Below are 18,748 nucleotides of genomic sequence, written 5' to 3'. Positions count from 1 at the left end.
CAGTTCCTGTCCCAGCTGCCCGACTCCCTGCCCGGCATGCTTCCTCCCTCTGCTGGGTTCCTGAACTACATTTTGTCCTTTGTCACCGTGACTCCCTACTAAGCACCAGGTACGGTAACTCATTTCATTCGAGTGAGTCTCTCCAACGTCCCTGCACAGGCCTGGCCGCTGAACCCATTGCACAGGTGAGGAAGCAGAAGCTGGCCAGGTGTGCAGCAACCTGCCCACTTCACACAGCCAACTAGCAGGAGTGGGGTCCAAACTCAGGGGCTTCTCACATATCAACTCAGTTCATCCTCACCAGCCCAGCAGATAAAGGCGATTATTACCCCCCTTTTTCAGGTGAGGGAAGCGAGGAGGGGAGGAGTGACACGCTGGGCCAGAGGTTGCCCAGATCTGTCTCGATCCAGAGCCAGTGCATGTACCCACCACACATTCAGCCTCCAACAGAACTCCAAGAATGGATGGTGCCTGTTAAGCTTACCATTCACCAAGTACACCCAGGTCTCGTTTCTGTCCTCCATCTTCCCAGAAGTCTTAATGTGGTTGGGACAATTCAACACCCACTTCAATGATGAGCTTGGAAGTTCCAAGGGCCAGGTGGTCCAAGGCTGGGGCTACTCAGTTAGCGGTTTGTGAGGAATTAGGCTCAAAGCCAGCCATCAGAGCTCCAGAACCATCCAACTGCCACCATGCCAGGTCACCTCCAGATGCCAAGGGAGCCTTAAATCCCCTTCAGTTGTTGGGCTCCCCCTAATGCTGCAGGGCAGCAGAACCCGCTACCATGGCTAGTACCACTCCAGGACTCCCAGAGTTCCCTATCAAGAGCCAGGGACAGCAGGCAGGGCACTCCACCACACGAGAGCAAGCCTTGCCTCTCCCCCATCCTGCTGTCACTAGTGACACAACAAGAATCCACCAGCACTAATCAACAGTGTCTGCCTAGCATTTTCCATAGCTACTTGGCAGAGACCTGGCTTAACTCCCTCCGGGAGAGCCCTGGACAGAGCAGGTGAGGCCAGGTGGCTCTAGTTCCCAAAGCCACGGAAGGGTGAAGTTGTGAAGATCGAGAAAGAGGAGGCTGTCTCCTAAGGATAAGGGATGTGGATAGTATTCCTCCACTCTATCATTTGCACCCAGCTAGCTCCAGATAAGCTCAGACACCTTTCAGGATCCACTACAATACGCGACAAGGTGGAAATCCAGACCAGGTGAAGGAGAGAAGAAAAACGCAAGGGGTGGGGGGCGGAGAGATGGCTCCTTACGACGGACAGTCCTGTATTTAGTTCAGAGCATCACAGTGGCTGCTATTTAGAGATCAAACACTGAGGAGCACTCAGCCCCCTTGGTTCTAGGATGCAACAGGAGCTGGACCCAAGGCCTGCGTTAGGACAGGGGACCTGGAGAGGTAAGTCATGGATGAGTGGGTTTCCGGAGGCTCTTTGAGGCTTGCTCGGACTCAGACCAAACATCCTCCAAACCAGGGTCTTCCAAGGAGAGTAGAAATCGTCTAGGGATATGTGAGCACAGGCAGTTTTAAGATAATCAATGCTCAATCATCAACTTCCAAATGTATTTTTCCTAAAATCAACACGACAGAGAACATGGGAGCAGGCGGGAGGGCCCCACTCAGCTGGTTCTCCTTTCCAGCTATCCTCTCCCCTTCACCTTTCCCCCCACATTACAAACAAGACAATTCTTTCATCCCACCAAGTCCCACCACAGTGCACTCTGTGGGGGACGACCGTCTGTGTGATCCAAAATAATGATGCCGGACTTAGAAAGCGGGTGGACCCATTGACTGGGAACAATTTCTTTTGTGAATCGGGTGTTTTCCAAATCTTTAGCGCTCCACAAAATCGAAGATCTAACGGAGTTGTCAGTGGAGAGCCCAGGAAAAATAATGTCTGACGAGAAACCCCCACGCGATTTTTCGCAGAAAACTTGGAGTTCAAAGAACGACGCGACGCTCTTAATACAACACTCCACCCCTACCTCCCCGGCTCCTGATTTATGTGATCAACCTTTCTAAGCAGTCGCACTTATGACAACTGAAAAACGGGAATTAAATTAATGCTAGAGCGCGTCTCCTTCAACATATAAGAAATGTTAGGTCACAGAAACATGAGCCAATTGAAAAAGAAACAAAGCCCCATCTATTTCATTCAGAGGTGATTTTTCGATCATTTTTTACTTGTACAGTTACTATTTCTCCAAATTTGTTTCTGGAAAATTGTACGCTCACAATAACTCGATCTGGAAAAAAAAAGAAGGCTTTAAAACGTAGAGCTTTATGATCCCAAATTTTTTTAGAAATTTCTGTTTCAATCTACATACATCTTGTGGGAGATGAGTGTGAAAGTGATCAATAAGACTCAAGCATAAAAACCCTATTACATTAGGATGAAAATCCCGTGAGGGAAATGGACTGAAAATATGAGTTCAGGGAGCAAAAAGAAAGAATTTCTGCTAAAGATGGGCCTGTTCGTATGTTTCTTCAACGGATGCTGGCGGATACCAAAAAGCCATCAGCAGGATCGGGATTATCCTGGATACATTTAAAAGAGTAGTTCACAGTTTTCTTTCCAAAATGCCACATTATTTACACGGTACTCGGAAAGCATGTCCTTTGCAATTACTTAAACTTTGGATAAAAATGTTAGATGTCAACTCGAAAATGTGAAAGAGAATATCGTTTCCCAAAATTCTTTTGGGAGGTATTAAACAAAAAAAGTGTGAAGCCATTGGTCTTTTAGGGAGCTGTCACTCCAGAGCTAACCCCGGATGTCAACGTCCCAGGCATCAGCTAATACCACTGGTATCTGTTTTGCACTTTTGTCCCCTCTTAACAGCACTTTCACACCTGTTCCTTCACTCTGCCCCCAACAATCCTACTGGAAAAACGGGCAGATGCTATGATACCCACTGATCGATACAGACAGTATGGCTCACAGAGGTTAAGGGGCCTGTCCAAAGACCCACAGCAGGGCAGATCCTGGGTCTCCTGGCTTACAGCCCATGGACCCTTTACAATGGGGACCCTCCCACCGCGATCCCCTTTCCACCTCAGACCTCCAGATGAAGCGTCATCAGCAGAGACAAGATGCGCCTGGGAGGGTGGCCAAATCCCGCTCCTTTCCAAGTAGCTGCAGCAAAGAGCTTAGTGTTGTTTCTGGCAGGCTCAGGCGCCAAGCCCTGCCAACCACTTATTGAAACAGGAAACTATCAGCTGGCACTACGAAGCAGGACCTGGCACCTTCGCTACCAGGTTTGTCACAGACGAAAACCCACGTGGCCTTGTCTGAATGGCTGTCTGCTCTTCTGTTGCTCCTTGCGGGACTGTGGCCGAGCCCCCTCCTGCTCCTTTTCCTGCCCCTCCTGTCTGGGCAGCCCTGCCTGTATGCAAACAGCTCCACCCCTTGGTGCTCAAATTTCGATGCCTAGAAACGTCCTTGCAGGATCCAGTCTCCCAGCTGATACCTGACTCCCCCTCATACACCCAGACCAGGGAGTGACCCTCTCTGCTCACCTATCTCCAGGACAGGAACTCGCTCCCTCACAGGCTTACATCTGGTTCTGGTTCCCATAATCACAAAGTCCTTCCTTTGACTGAGTTGAAATCACCTCCTGGTAACTTCCCCGTGTTGGTTGGAGCTACTTGGAATGTGTTCGCCCCAACCCCTTCCACCAAAATACTCTTAAGTTGTAAACACTTAGATCCCACCCTTCCCCCGGCCTACAGACATCCCCACCTCTACCCCCAGACTCTTCCTCCCCAGGACAAACAGCCCTTAGCTCTTCCACGAGGCCCCTCCCCACACTGCGAGTTCACTCTAGAAACGACCTGCTGGTCCATACCCCTCATCTGAGGAGGGGCCCCCCTGGGTCACTTGCTCCCTCATGGGCTCCTGTACCACCACTGGAGAAGCCCTGGACCGCCAAGTCTCCAGGCATCTGCGGCTCTCCCTGGGCTCCCTCGCGTGTGACCTCCCTGGATTAAGGACTAATGGTCTCACAGCACAGAGAAGAGCACCCACTGCGCGGTAGCACATTCTGACCACCATGATGGGATCTGGGCATTCTTATCTCTCAGAACCAGAAAATGTTCCATGGCCTGGATGTCGTGTCTTCACCATCTAGGACAAGAATGACAAGAAGCTTTCCACCTCGGATTTTTCAATTCTGGCTGACAGTCACTTATTGGGTGTGTTGTGTTGAGAAGGATTCTGAGGTACGTTGTTAGCAAAGTGTGCAGTGATTAATTAGCAATGCCTGCCATGAATGTAGAACGGGGGAGTAGCAATAGTAGTGCCTTGGGTTTACATTCCACATAAAGGAGGAGCCCCCAAACCTCAGTGGTTCTGCCACTCCTTTGAGGCTGACCTCTGCATGCAGCTTGTCAGGAGAGAAGAGGCAGCTATTAATGCACTTCCGGTTTTATCCAACAAAATTGTCACAGTCCATATTATCTCTGCTCTCTCTGCTAAGTCAGGAAGCTCAAGGTTTTGCCCTCAAACCCCAAGCTGGCTCCAATGGCAGTAATGTTCTTTCTAAGAGCGAGGGATGCCCTTGTCAGCACAAGAATTTCTGGGCAGCAGGGAGGTAGCAGCAACCACTGCAGGCTTGGCAGCCCGCCTCCTGGGCACTGAGGTCCCTCCCCAGTCTCCCAGCCTGAGAAGCTGCCAAATGCCATCCCCGTGTCCATGACCCGGGCTCCTCCATGGGAAGTGCCTCAGATAATGTTTGTGTCATTGGAAACACTGTTTGTCTGATGGTTGTTAAAGGGCCAGTGAGGACATGGGGGGAACGAGGGGGACGGAGCTCCGAGAAAAGGCAAACGGGAGGTTCCCTCATGGCACAGCACTGGGTGACCAAACAGGACCACTATTCTATTCAGCAACAGAGTCCTCTCTGAGCCCTGAGCACGGCACTCGAGAGGCCCTCGGCCCTGCACAACCCCGCACTCCCCTGCCAAGTGCCTCGGGAACATGCTAACTCCCCAGTGCCTGGTGAGCAGGGCACAGAAGCACACTGTGGCACGGGTTCACTTCAGGGGAGGGCTCTAGCCAGCATCCTGCCCCCGGCCAGCTCCCCGGGCGTGCGTTCCCTCCTTGTTTGACTTCCAGAAGCGGGTGGGAGGGCTGCTGTGAGGGAGAACGGGGCCTCTACCACAAAGGGGAAGAAAATGTCACCGACCTGCTGTGTGACTCAGGGCGACACTCTTCCTTTCTGCAGGCCACTGTTTGCCCTTCTACAAAACGAGGGGGACAGGAGTGTCAAATTTACAGCATGAGCAGCCCTACTGCCCACCTCCACACCCACGGCAACCATCAATAGCCAGGCACGCCCCACTTCAGCTCCAACACAGTCCCCTAACAGCCAGCAACAATGACCTGGGCTTCGCCCACAACATAAAATCTACTTGCCATCTTGCGATTAGATGAGTTCAAAAGGTTCAATTCTAACACGGATTTTTTTTTTTTTTGGTTAAGTGCTTTTCTTTCCTGGTGCTGAGGCCAAGCGAGATTCCTCTAAGCCTGAACCTTGGCACAATCTACACCCTTAAGGAATCTACACCCTGGATGGATGCGAGACAAGCAGCCATGACCAGCAGGGAGCGCCCGTGGGCCTGTCTGGTACGGGCTCCAAAATGACAGTGCCACTTTGAACTCGTCACTGTGGCTTTTACACCCTTTTTTCACAAGGGTCTGCCAACAAGTTACTCAGAAATGTCACAAGTACTCAAAGTTCCTGTATTCTAGGGAGGCGGTGCTGAAAAGGAACTCCAGGAACTGGACAATTCTGTCCAGTTCTTAGATGAGAAAACTGAGGCCCCATTAGAACCCATGTTTTCTGACACCTCCCTCATCCAGTGCCAACATACTTCTCATGCTGTTTTTTCCCTCTATATCACACTGGCTTATTTCTTAAAATTGGGGGATAAAAAAAAAAAAAAACAGAAAATATTACTACGAGTACTCTTTGCCCTTGAAGAGGTACTTTATATTATTAATACTAGTACTACTACTACTAGCTAATCGTTTACTAAGTACAATGTCGAGTACTTTAAATACATTATCTTTATTGAATCCCCACATAATCCGATGAATTTATAATTGTGAGAACTCAAGCACAGAGAGGTCAAGTAGCTTCAAGGCACAACAGCTATTAAGTCAGAGTCTGGATTCACTCCCAGTCCAAGGAGCCAAGCTCGTTCGCGCACAACACTGTTCTCTTCCACTGCCCCTTTCGATCCCCACAAGGTGGCCGGGACAGTGACCACGCCTCACTTAGCAGAAGAGGACACCACGGCACAGTGAGGCCAAGAGCCCTGCTGCTGAGCAGCAGCTGAGCTGGAAACCAGCATGGTGGGTGGCACGAGGCCAAGAGCCCTGGGTCCCGTCACTGTGCAGGCAGCTGGCCCAGGGAGGACTCCCAACATTTCCCTAGCATGGCTGCTCTAGGCTTTCCCCGCCAAATCCAGACTGTTGGCTCCATCCCAAGATTCAAATTCAACTACACTTCTGGGCGTCTCCTGGTGAAGGGCATAAATAAATAGCTACCGGGTCCAGTGAGTCTTAAATCACACCCGCCGCTCCAAGTGAGCAAGAACATGTCCTCTCCTCCGTTAACTAGCATTCACTAGCAGCTGAAAGTCCTCGGCCTCGGGGAGTGAACACTGAAAGACAGAGGTCAGACACAGGCCCCTGAAAACAGTCTTCTCTCATATGGCCCTGGGCTACGTCACTGATGCTCTTCACCATATTCCTGGTTCATTCCCCTCTGTCACATGCTAGGATGACATTTCCCGGCCTCCTTGAGTTGGGTGAGCCACGTGACCAGCTTTGGCCAATGACTGCCGATGGAATTAATACTGCTCACTTCTGGGCGGTAGCAAGTAATTGCCAGTATGAGTCATTCCAGAGCTTTCTTTCCCTTTGTCCCATAGGGTGGCAGCATTCCATACAATGGCTGCTTTGATCCTAGGTCCAGGGTAGATTGGAGCCCCTAACTGACCCACAATCGACACGCAGTAGGACTAAGAAATAAACGCTACCAAGATCTCTTTTTACTTTTAGGATCTTTGTTACTATGGCATAACCTAGCCCCACGCTGACAGCTACAGCACCAATGTCAACACTGTTTCCTAGAAGCCGGCACCTTGCTAGGTATTACAGGGTGGCAGTGGAGAGCACAGGGACACAGATCTGACAGGTCCTGGAGCTCCAATCTCCAGGAGCTCCCAATCTTGTGGCAGAGACAGGCACGGACAAGGTGCCTCTAATTTAAAGTAGATGTGATGTGTTCCCCAGTGAAAGGCAGGGTAGAAATGGACCACTTCTGCCCAGAGCTGGCCTTGAAGGATGGATTGGATTTGGGCATGTGGGAATGGGGAAAGAAATACTAGGGAGAGGGAACAGCATAAGCAAAGGACAGGAAATGCTGCAGAGCAGACTGTGCTTAGAATAAAAGGTCCCGGAAGATCAGAAATAAGAAATGGGGCTAAAAGGCTCAAGTTATGGAGTACCTTGGTGCTATGCTCTTGACCCTAGATGCAGTGGGGAACCCCAAATTTAGAAGCAGGGAGTGACACAGCTGGTGTTTTGTTTTCGCCAAGGCCCCTTGCAGCCAGAGTGGAAGGCTGGTAAGGGCAGGGGACACAAAGCGTGGCCGTTAGCGGGATGCCACAATGACCCAGGTGGGCCAATGGTGACCACAACCAGCAGAAGAACAGCTGGGAAACGGAGCCCGAGGCTGACTGCCAGCGGTTGGGAAGAAAAGGCAACAACATGACTTGAGTCTCCACTTGGGGAAACGGACAACAGGGAAACTTCCCCCACAATACCCTACATGCCACACATAGGCTGTGCACCTAGAAGCTGGGAAGAGGTGAGTTAGAGCTGGTGCAGGAAGGACAGACAGAGGAGAGGGAAGTGGTAGCACTTCCCTAAGTCTAAGTGCTACTAAGAACGCACTGAGCACAGAAAACAATGAGGAGGGCACAGATGAAAACAGAAGTCTGGGACCAGGGCAGGCAAGGCCTTGATGCCAGGCACAGGCATGTGGACTTAATTTTATAGACCAGGCGCTGCAAGCTTCTGGCCTAAAGAATGACTCTGATCCACAGAGATGTTTTGTTTGGCAGATTTCAGAAGTCGAATTAGTCGCCAATGGTTAAAGCCAAAAGAATTGACATGAAAATTTTCATTTCTGGCATGTGGTGTATCCAGAGAGCTGGCCACGCGGAGCCTGTCTTCCCACATAGTTACCGTCAGCAGCGACTGAGGAGTAACCCTCCCCCCCTTCCCCCCCCTGTGCGTGAAGCATGGGCTCTCCAGCTGGACACGCTCCCCACCACCTGCCTGTCTGGCTCATCGCTCCGTATGCTAAATAAACATATCTGTTAGGCCTTGTGGGCATCTGAATTTGTGAACCTGGCAGGAGTACAGGCAGTCCCCGAGGGGTATCCCCTGGCTCATGCTACAGAGTGAGGGGAGACATGATTTCTAAGAAGCTCAATCCCACAGAGCTCCGCCGAGCCTGGCCCAGACCAGAGGCAGGGGAGGGTACCAGTCTGTCGGTGACCTGATCCTGACTGGGCGTCTGCTCTGAACAGGACTTGCACTGAGAGTTGGCTCCGGGAGTCCCCAGTGAAGCCGAGGAAGAAGAAATACAGACAGGCGCTTAGGACACGAGGTGACATGGGCTTAGCTAGATCCAACAGGGGCATGGGAGCCCCACAGCATGAGGGACTCACCGGGTCTGCAGGAAGTTCCAGGCATTTAACTGAACAAAGTTTTACAAACGACGAGTAGGGCTTTGCCTCATCAGGTGGAAAGAGAAGAGCTCCAGACCACTAGGACTGTGGAGGCAAAGGCAAGTCTAAGCAGCCTGGGTCTCTCCCGGAGGTGGGGGAAGGGGACACCGAAGGCTCCCTAAGCCAGGGAGGGGCGGAGAGCCCTGGTGTCTTCTCTCCAGGACTCAGATCTGCCCCGACCCTCGCGATTGGACACTCACTCACCGAGGGTCTGCTGGTTGCGGACACCACCGATCACCACGCAGATCTCCGCGGGCACGTCACTGGAGCCATCCTTGCTGACTGCCTTCTTCTCTTCCTTGGCCTCACCCTGCCAGATCACCTCCTGGATGTAGTCGTCGGGCACCTCCGTCTTCACCTTCACCTCCGTCATCGTCCCCTGATCGGCACTCAGCGAGGCCTCGACCGGCACAGGCTCTGGCCCCTCCACCTTGGTGCTCTTCTGGCTGCGCTTCAAGCGCTCCCTGGGAAAGAGGAGAATCTGCTCAGTGTGGACCATACGCATCCCTCAGACCTATCTGGGAGCCCTCCAGCTCAGGGAGTTGCAAAATGTTTAGTTACAGGCCCACCTGTTACATGAACCTCACCTGGAAGCGTGGCTGCCCCCGAGGTTCCTCCAGGGAACCCTGGATGGAGCTCCAAGGAACACAGTTTAAAAATACTGGGCGAGTCTGGCTCCAACTCCATCCATTTTATAGGTGGGGAAGCTGGGGTGTCAAGAGGTCTAAATGTGCCCAGTAACTCCTATAACTGGAATTATGAGACCGACAAAGAGAGCTCTGGCTGGTTGAAATCAGTTCTTCTCAAGCTTCAATGTGCACATAAATCAGCTGAGAATCTTGGTGAAATGCAGATTCTGGTTCAGCAGGTCTGGGGTTTGGCCTGAGATTCTGCACCTCTAACAACTGCCCATCGAGGCCCTGTTGTACCAGTCTTCCACCCGCATGTGGAGCAGCAAGGGTTTAAGTGGTGTGATGTATGCAAAGTGTCTAGTGTTGTTCCCTTTGCTCCTTGGCAGAAGGCCTAGAGATCTCATCCAAGCTCTTCCCTGCTCCAGTTTTACAGATGGTAAACCACAAGCTAAAAGGCTCACTTGTTTGAGATGTCCTAGAGCCAACACGTGGTCCCAACACGCTGGCCTCTAGGTGGCTCGTAAATATCAGAAAACATCCTCAAGGTAAGAGCTCAATAGAGGTGGGCAGGACATGTGGACACTGAGGCCTAGCCCAGAGCTGTGACATGCCCAGGGCCACACACAAGCTTGGTGGCATGTCAAGGCACGAAGCCAGGTCCCTGCCACCTACTCATGAACCGTGTTATCATAAGGGCTCCCTCATCCTTCTAGCAGGGGATCATTGCCATTACTCCTGTTTCTGAGGTGGGAAAGCCAAGACGTACACAAACTGGGAAATCAAGTCAGATTCTAGCTCTGGGGCTGCTGCCCTGGCCATGTCCAGCCTTCCCCACTGCTCCAGAGAAGCGTGTGCACTGTGACCTACAAGGCCCAGCCCTGAGGCCCATTCAGGCAAGGCCCGCTGGCATACCTACTGCAGCACAGTGGAGGCACCAGGCTGGGAGTCAGGGACCGGGGTTCTGATCCTGGATCCACAGGAGCTTGTGGTGTGACTCTTGATAAGACCCTTCTCCTCTCAGGGCTTCAGCTCCATCTGTCACAAAAGCATGGGTTTCATTGCATCTGCTGCCCCTCCCAGCTTTCCGCTGCCTCTCAGGGTAGAGAAAGGATGGGGAACTGAGCAGAGAGGGAAGGTCCCTGTTAAGGGCGCAGAGAAAGGCCACTAGGGAGGTGCTAGGATCTGAAGTGTGTCCCGCCCCCCAACTCCTATGGTGAAGTCCTGATCCCCAGTGTGACTGTGTCTGGAGATGGGGTCTTTAGGAGGTAATCACGGTAAAATAATGTCATCAGGGTGAGGCCCTCATCTGATAGGACTAGGGCCTTAGAAGAAGAGGCAGAGAGACATCTCTCTCTCACTCTGTCCCTTCCATGTGAGGACATAGAGTGAAGGTGGCTGCCTGCAAGCCAGGAAGAGAGAGTCCTCACCAGAATCCAACCGTGCTGGCGCCCTGATCTCAGACTTCCAGCCTCCAGAACGGTGAGAAAACACCCAGTCTATGGTATTTTGTTGTGGCAGCCTGAGCTAGTACACCGGCCAGGACTGATATACACAGGATGGGACTGCAAAAGGGGGCTGGGAGACACCAGCCAGCGGCAAGTCAGCCACTTCCTTGCTGTGTGACTTGAGCCAGCTCCTAACCTCCGAGTTTCAGTTTTCAAATCTGCAAAATGGAGCTAATAGGGTTTTCACACTGATTTTAATCAGCTAACACTTGAAAAGCACTCAGCACAATGCCGGGCCTGTTACAGCTCTCAAGATACACTTATCATTACTATTATTAATAATGACAAACTGTTAGACTGTCTTCAGCACCCAGTGGACCGACCCAGTGATGCCTGCCATGTCAGGATCACCAGTCAGTGTCTGGCCTTCTGCCCTTCTCCTCCGCAGGAAATGTAAAACAGGTGATTCGATCACCTCAGCATTTGTTTCCTTTATTTATTAAAGAAACACTTAAATAGAGTTTCCTATGTGCCAGTGTTCTAATACACTGACTCCTCTCATCCACAAAAACAAGTCCCACAGAAATTATGTCCATTTTACAGATGCAGCAACGGAGGCACTGAGAGGTGAAACAACTTGTCTCAAGTCACAAGGTTACAAAAAAGCAGAATCGAGATTTGATGCAGGCATTCTGGCTCTTAGCTATGACGGACCTAGACTGGGCGAGAAACTTTCAGAAGGAAGCCCACGCACCCACAGCCTGCCCACCTCATGTCACCCACTCTTGATCTTCGGCATCCAGAACAGAGTCAGAACTAAGGTGCTAGTGGGTGAACAGGAAGACGGAGGCTCCTCGCTTTGCTGGCTGCTACTGCCTCCACAGGGATATCTTAAATTACAGCCCCCCTGCTAAGGTCCAGCACCCTCTTGGGAGGGGAGGGTGCCTACCCCATCCCAGCAAAAAAACCTCCAAGTTCGGAGAGGCCCCAGGAGCATAACCACGACCGACAGGTCTGAGACATTACAAGGGGAGAGGTATGGCGTTAGGGAGGGAGAACACGCCAGCCAGCAACGGAAGGGACGTGCTGGGGGTGGGGAGCTCCGTGGCTCTGAGGCACTGGAGCAGAGGCTGGCTGACAGCCTGGTGGGAATGGGATGTGACGGACGAAGTGAGATGCAAAGAGCACCAGGGTTTGAAGTAGGATCATCCCAGGGACAAATCTCACACACACTCACACCTGCCCTGAGCCTCAATCTTCACACACATACAATGGGTAAACACAGCACCTACCCCTCAGCACGGTGATGCAGAAACAAGGCAATGTCTGCAAGGGACCTAGGACAGTGGCCCCAGGGGAAAGGGCCTACGGGTATCTACTGTCTTGCAGAGGGTGGGGGAGGGGAGCACGCACAAGGGAAGGATCTTACAGGACGTAGACTTGACTGCAGGGGCTGTGGAGGTCGACCGACAGGAGTTCAAATCCCAGCTCTATATCACTTTCCGACTGGCGACCTTGAGCGAGCCTCCGACCTTCTCTGAGCCTGTTTCCATATCCCTGAAGCGGGGACCCCCACATCTACTCAAAAGGCGTGGTAAGGATCAATTTCAAAAATGTAAATCCAGGACCTTATCTAAAGTGACTCAGACACGATCACGCTGGTGGAAAGTGGTGACCCTGCTGTCTGAACAGACTTAGTGCCCCTTCCTGCCCTCAAGGACCTCACTAGTATCACGACATTCTGGTGGGAGGGAGGAGCTTTGGGGAGTCAGAAAGCCTGGGTGTCCACACACCCTGCGACCTTGGGCAAGAGACTTCCCCTCTCTGAGCCTCCGTTTCCTTCTCTGTTAGTTAAAGGGAGACCACGATCCCTGCCAGGGTGGGGGCAGGAGATGAGCCAGGGAAGTGGCATGGAGTGGATTTCCATGGATGGCAGCTGTCCTTATGAGGATGACATACTCACCTCTGGGAAGCCTTCCCTGCTCACTCGAGATGGAGTCAGACACCCTCTCTGAATGTCCCACCTGCCTCGTGCAGGCGACTCTTACCCTGGGGGCCATGTGAACCATCCTCCAGCCCGTAGGCGCGAAAGCGCACAACATCCATTCCCTTCAATGTAACAGCCCGAGCCACTGCTGCACGGAGGACACAGGCAACTTCTCTTCCCTGGCTTCACGCTTTAGATTTACAAGCCCAAATGTTGCTTTTGTGGGATGCTTTACATTTAATTAGGTGTCCTAATAACAATGGAATTGCAGAAGTACTTATATCACTTTGAATTAGTGGTGCAGCTCCTTCTAACTTCTTTAAGATTTTTTTTTCATATATCATTTTTTAAAATAGAGCTCATTATTTTAATTATATCCATTTAAATGTACAGTGGAGCCCTTGGATATTCTCAGCACGAATCATTAGGTATATTAGTGAAAAGCACTCGGAATCTATCTACATGCTGACACTCCACAATCTATTCTATTTGTGTCGCTGTAAAGTAGATTTATATATAGATAACTACAAAATAGTTGCTCAAGATATGCTATGAATTTTATATTTAACCCGAGTCACACTTCAACATAAAATCTAAAGTCGGGCACTAAAAGGATATTTCTCAGTTAAGTATATAGTGTCTGGGGTCCCTGGCTACAGCTCATGCCAGGATGCTAGGAGAGAAGCCAGAACAAGTGGATCCCGGCCCAAGGAATTCCCTAAGAGCCCTTTCAACGAGACACTGGTTCTCCACACATGTTCCCCGAGGGGTTCCACAGCAATGGCAAAAAGCACCCATGAGGCCTGAATGAAGAGGGTAGTTTTGGGGAGGGCTCCAAAGATCCCTAATCTGTCTTTCATTCGCACAGCTTCGCTTACGGGTTGAGGGGTGTTGTACCTCTTTCTCCTGGTAGTAAATGGTGCCCCACCCTCCACATCCCAATCCCGAGAACCTGTGAATGAGACCTTATTTGGAAAAAGGCTCTTGGCAGATGTAATTAATTTACGGATCTTGAGATGAGATCTCCTGGATTATTGGGGTGGGCCCTAAAGGCAATTGACAAGTCCTTATAGGAGACACATGGGGAGATTGGACAGACAGAAGAGGGAATGATACAGAGAAGGCGGCGACAGCAAGATGACCACAGCGGCAGACTGGAGTGATGTGGCCACAAGTCAAGGAATGCTGCAGCCCCCGAAAGTTCTCCCCAGAGCTTCCAGAAGGAATGTGACCCTGCCAACACCTTGACTTTGGACTTCTAGCCTCTAGAACTGTGAGAGAACAGACTTCTGTTGTATTAAGCTACCCAGTTTGCGGTAATTTGTTACAGCAGCTACAGGAAACTAATCCACTACATAAGACTAAATTGGAAGCCATAGCTCCAAAGTGGTTAAGTTTGCAAACCACTGCCCTCCATTTTCTTTTCCTTTTGCTTCATTCTTTCTCATCCTCCATTAGCGCGTCTGGCCAGTGCATTGTGCTGCAGATCCTGCCTGAGGAGGTTTCACGCACAGATCCCTTCCTCGGGATCTTACGAGATGGTTCTCCAAGTACTTAGACCCACCCCATCACATCTGGTGTCCACAAGAGGCCTGGGGTCCAGATGGGGAAACCGAAGCACAGGACAGCCTCCTTCACGTCCACATCCTACTTGTGCACGAGACCTGGTGCACAGCAGGGACTCAATCAACACAGTGAGTGAATGGCATGCCTCAGGTCACACAACTTCCAGTGATGAGCTTGGTCTGGAAACAATTCTTCCAATAGGACTGTTCGTTCCCACTAAAGCCTGTCGCCCGAGACAATGCAACCAAATAACAAATCAGAGTATCTGAGGTCTAAAGACACATGCCATTTCTGGGCAGGTTGGAGGAAGAGTCCCAGGTGATGCCAGGTGCCCCAGAGTCAGACTACTTTACTTCTGGGAATAATTTCTACCTCATTCCTTCAAAAACGCAAATGCTTGAAGTTCTACCAAGTCACAATAGTTGTGAGAAGTCATCAGCTCGCCAGACTTCAGTCCTGCCCCTGCTTGACACAGTTTTCCCATCTGCCCTATAAGTGAGCTGGAATCTGACGTTAGCTTCTCAGGCCCAGACCCTTGAATTATCCTTGTCTTGAATCTACCAGCAAATCCTGTAAAACATGTCTAGAACCTGACCACTCCTTACCACCCAACGAACCTGTTAGAGGTCAGACTCCTATGTAGCAGGGTGTGTGGATTTCCTTGCACAGGACAGGAAGCAGTGTATCGACCTGCATCCCAACCTCAGCCTGAAGACCATCCTACCCCCTCCAGAGGTACTTTAGCCAACGGAAACGATTTGAAGGGTAGAGGATGAAAACTGTAATTGCAGCGTGTATACAACGGCTTGGTTAACTCCCTCTACAATAAAACTTCATTAAAAGACTCCACTCATTAGGAATGAGGGTTAACTGGCCTCACACTGAGCTTAAGTACACTCTCCATGAAGGCATGGATGCATGGGGTGTTCAATGAATTAACGCACATCCAGCCATGACTTCAGGGGCTGTGTTTACCCTGCTGCAGAGGCTGACCACGGCCCCAGTCCTCCAACTCTTCCCACCTACTGTGTATCTGAGTCAAATAACTCTCATGTATCCAGATGTCGGCGGGCCCCCCCATGACAACGCTTCCTAAGTCCAGTGAGGTCATTGCCTCACCCATTCCACCAGAGCTGCTCTTCTCAAGGCCTCCTGGGACCTCAATGCTCCTCGATTCAACAGTCCCTCCTCAGCCCTCACCAAACTCATCCTCTATCAGCAGCCTTGGACAAGCTCTCCTCTCTCCTCCAGTCCAGTTCTTTCCCCACTTTGCTCTGTGCTCAATGGTGGGCCTCCCACCTATCGGCCACTCTTCTGCCTCCTTCTGATTCCTCTTCACCCGCCCGGCCCTAATACATTGCCATGCCCCAAGGATCAGTTCTAGAACCTCTTCTACTTTTATCCACACTCACTCCTTAAGTAATCTCACCCAGACGCATGCTTTTAAATATTAACTATGTGAAGAGGAATCGCAAACTCTATCTTCAGCTCGGACCTGCCCCCTGAACTCCAGACCTGCCCCAACAACTGCCTGATTGACACATCCACTGGGTTGCCTAACAGGCACCTATATGTAACAGGTCCACACTGAACTACTGCCACGCCCCTTCCCCCAAGTCGAGAAAACAGTTCTTCCGACTCCTACCCCAGTGCTCTTCCCACTAAACACTGCAATCTGACACACCATCAAATAACTGCAGTCTTCTCCGTTTCAGTTATTAGCGATTCTATCCCTCCAGCTTCTCAGGCCCAGACCCTTGAATTATCCTTGTCTTGAATCTACCAGCAAATCCTGTAAAACATGTCCAGAACCTGACCACTCCTTACCACCCAAAGACCGCCACTCTCATCCAAGCTGCCTGCTTTTCTCCTGTCTTGTTATAATAACCTCCTAGTCAGTCTCCCTGCTCCTACCTTTGTCCAGCATCCCCAAATCAATGTTCAACACAGCAGCCAGAGTGATCCCATTAAAACAAGCCAGGTTGTGTCCCTCTTCAGTGCAAAACTCATTTATGGTTCTGCATCTCACCCAGAGTAACAGCCCCAGTCCTCACCCGCCCTCACGGCTCTCCGTGACATGCCCTGTGCACCCACTGACCTCAACTGCTAACACCCACCCCCCCACCCATTCCTTCTTACTGGCCACACCAGTCTGTTCCCTGAGCATGCAGGCAAGCTCCTGCCTTGGACCTCTGCACTTGCTCTTTCCTCTGCCTGGAATAGTCTCCCGCCCCCCAGATGCCCCCATAGCTAGTTCTCCACTCCTTGAGGTCCTTACTGAAACATCCCAGTGTTAGCGGAGACATCTGACTGCCTGTTCCAAGGCCTTCGACACTCCATTTCCCCCTTCCTTGCTTTATTCGTTCTGCTCAGTATTTACCTTACATTTATCCAACATACTAGTCACCTCTCATCCTCTTCACTGTCTGCCTCCCCAACTAGAACATGAGCTACAAGAGGATGGGGGCTTTAGCTCATGTACACTGTCACATCCCCGCACCTCTAGCAGCGCCTGGCACGTGGGAGGTGATCAGTAAGCACCTGTTCATGGAAGGATCCAAGGCACGAGCCCTGGAAAGGTCAGTGCGACCTTCAAGGTGTCTCTCTCCATGGCCCACCCCTAAAGAACAGATGGTTTAACTGTTTCAACGGATACTTAGAACTGAAGACAGCAACGTCCCATCCATCGGGGCCTCAGTGTAACATGGGGTGGAGATGTTTCACACGACCCAACCTACTGAGTAAGTGATGCTTATTCGTGAAGTATCAAAGTCTTATCTGTATCCTTCCCGCTGGGAATTTCCTCAGATGTAACATACTCTTCCTACTTCCTCTTTCAGCAATGCCGAAATAGAGTAGCCTGGTAATGCTCTGACACCAGCTCTTTTTCTCCAGGTGTACTGCGATACTAGTGACCTGTAACACTTGTTAAGTTGAAGGTGAATGATTTGTGATTCACCTTAATGGGATGATTTGATACTGCAAAATGATGACAACGCTAGACAATTCACGGTCACCATTCTATTGAAAATTAGCAGACTTGGGCCCTCAGGGCACAGCGTGGGGTGCTGAGGTCTCAGGGAGCTTGCAGTCTCACACCAGTGGTTCTGGGAGACCTCCAGAGGCAAGAGCTCCGCCCCACTGCTTTCTGTACCCCTCTACCTATCGCCTGCTGAACGATACAAACAGAAAATGACCGGATGTCAATTTGCTAGCACGCAGGGTGGAGGAGGTGCTGGTGGTGATGATGGTCTGATTCGAATGATGCAAATAACAGGGTGAGTGAAGACCAGGGCAGCTAGGGTACACTGCGTGCTACGTGGTGCTTCACCCCGTATTCATACACCATGTCACTGTTCTCCACCACGCCTTATATGGTAGGTACTTTTGTTTGCAAATAAGAAAACTAAGGATCGGAGAAGCAGAGTGACTTTTTCTTGGTCATACAACTTTCTAGTGACAGAAGCAGGATTCAACCTGGTATGCCCAACTCCGATGCCAGGGCTTTTAATCATTTGGATGATTTCTCTTTTCATTTCTCAAGGGAAGAGAAAACAACAAACACAGTGTTGAATGAATGACTAAATGACCACAAGCTCCAAGGGATGGGGAGCATAGTCCCTTGTCTCCTATTGTGCCCTTAGTATCCTGATGGAACATGGCACGTGCTAGATGCTTAGAATAGTGACATGGACGTGCAATAAAATAAAGGAATGAGAGGACCCATCTGTGCCAGAGAAAAGTGCTTGGGCTTTGTGTTCATTGCTGACCTCCAAATCTCCTTGACGTGTTCAAAAACAGCTGCTGTGCTCACACATGTCCTTTGGATAGAAATGTTTTTAGCTACAAGGACAGAAATCATAATGGGGATAAAGGCCACAGCTTCCATCAACCTGGAAGGACCAAAAGAGAGAACCTACAGCAAAACCTCCGTTTCCACAAAGCCCGGTAATGAGGCCTGCGTCTGTAGTTACTACTCCACCCATGTTTCAAATCTTCACGCCATCACCCAGGCCTTAATAACCCTCAGAATTATCCGTACTTCCATTTCTGTCATGTATCACTGATACATTTTAATAAATAGTCAAGTAGAAAAGACGAGATTAATAGATTAAAACTATTAACCTATTAAACAACTCTTAACAGCCTAGAAATTCAAAATAATGTACAATGCATAAATATATCATTAGTTTGAGGTAATTTTTAGGCACTTAATTTTCTTCAGTGTATGGTGTCAGTCAGCCACAACTAGGTAATACAGCAGCTCAGAAAGACAGCATGAAGATTTCAATATTAAGAG

General features: G+C 50.5%; 1 protein-coding gene across 22 annotated transcripts in view; it reads right to left on the bottom strand.

Annotated features, from left to right (window-relative positions):
* ZNF618 (zinc finger protein 618) overlaps positions 1-18,748 on the bottom strand; it is a 167,117-nt gene that overhangs the window by 49,353 nt on the left and 99,016 nt on the right. For 20 of the 22 annotated variants that reach the window (XM_033123367.1, XM_033123370.1, XM_033123368.1 and 17 more), the window contains exon 3: positions 9,023-9,282. In XM_033123367.1, coding sequence (XP_032979258.1) covers positions 9,023-9,282 — 260 coding nt within the window. Of the gene's footprint in view, positions 1-9,022; positions 9,283-10,362; positions 10,489-18,748 lie in introns of those variants that run through there. The other 2 variants (XM_033123377.1, XM_033123380.1) reach the window with 2 other exon arrangements.

The sequence above is a fragment of the Rhinolophus ferrumequinum genome, chromosome 12, assembly GCF_004115265.2.
Source record: "Rhinolophus ferrumequinum isolate MPI-CBG mRhiFer1 chromosome 12, mRhiFer1_v1.p, whole genome shotgun sequence".
NCBI classification, from domain to species: domain Eukaryota; kingdom Metazoa; phylum Chordata; class Mammalia; order Chiroptera; family Rhinolophidae; genus Rhinolophus; species Rhinolophus ferrumequinum.
Note: the sequence above shows the minus strand (reverse complement) of the source record. Positions and strands in the feature narration are given on the sequence as shown.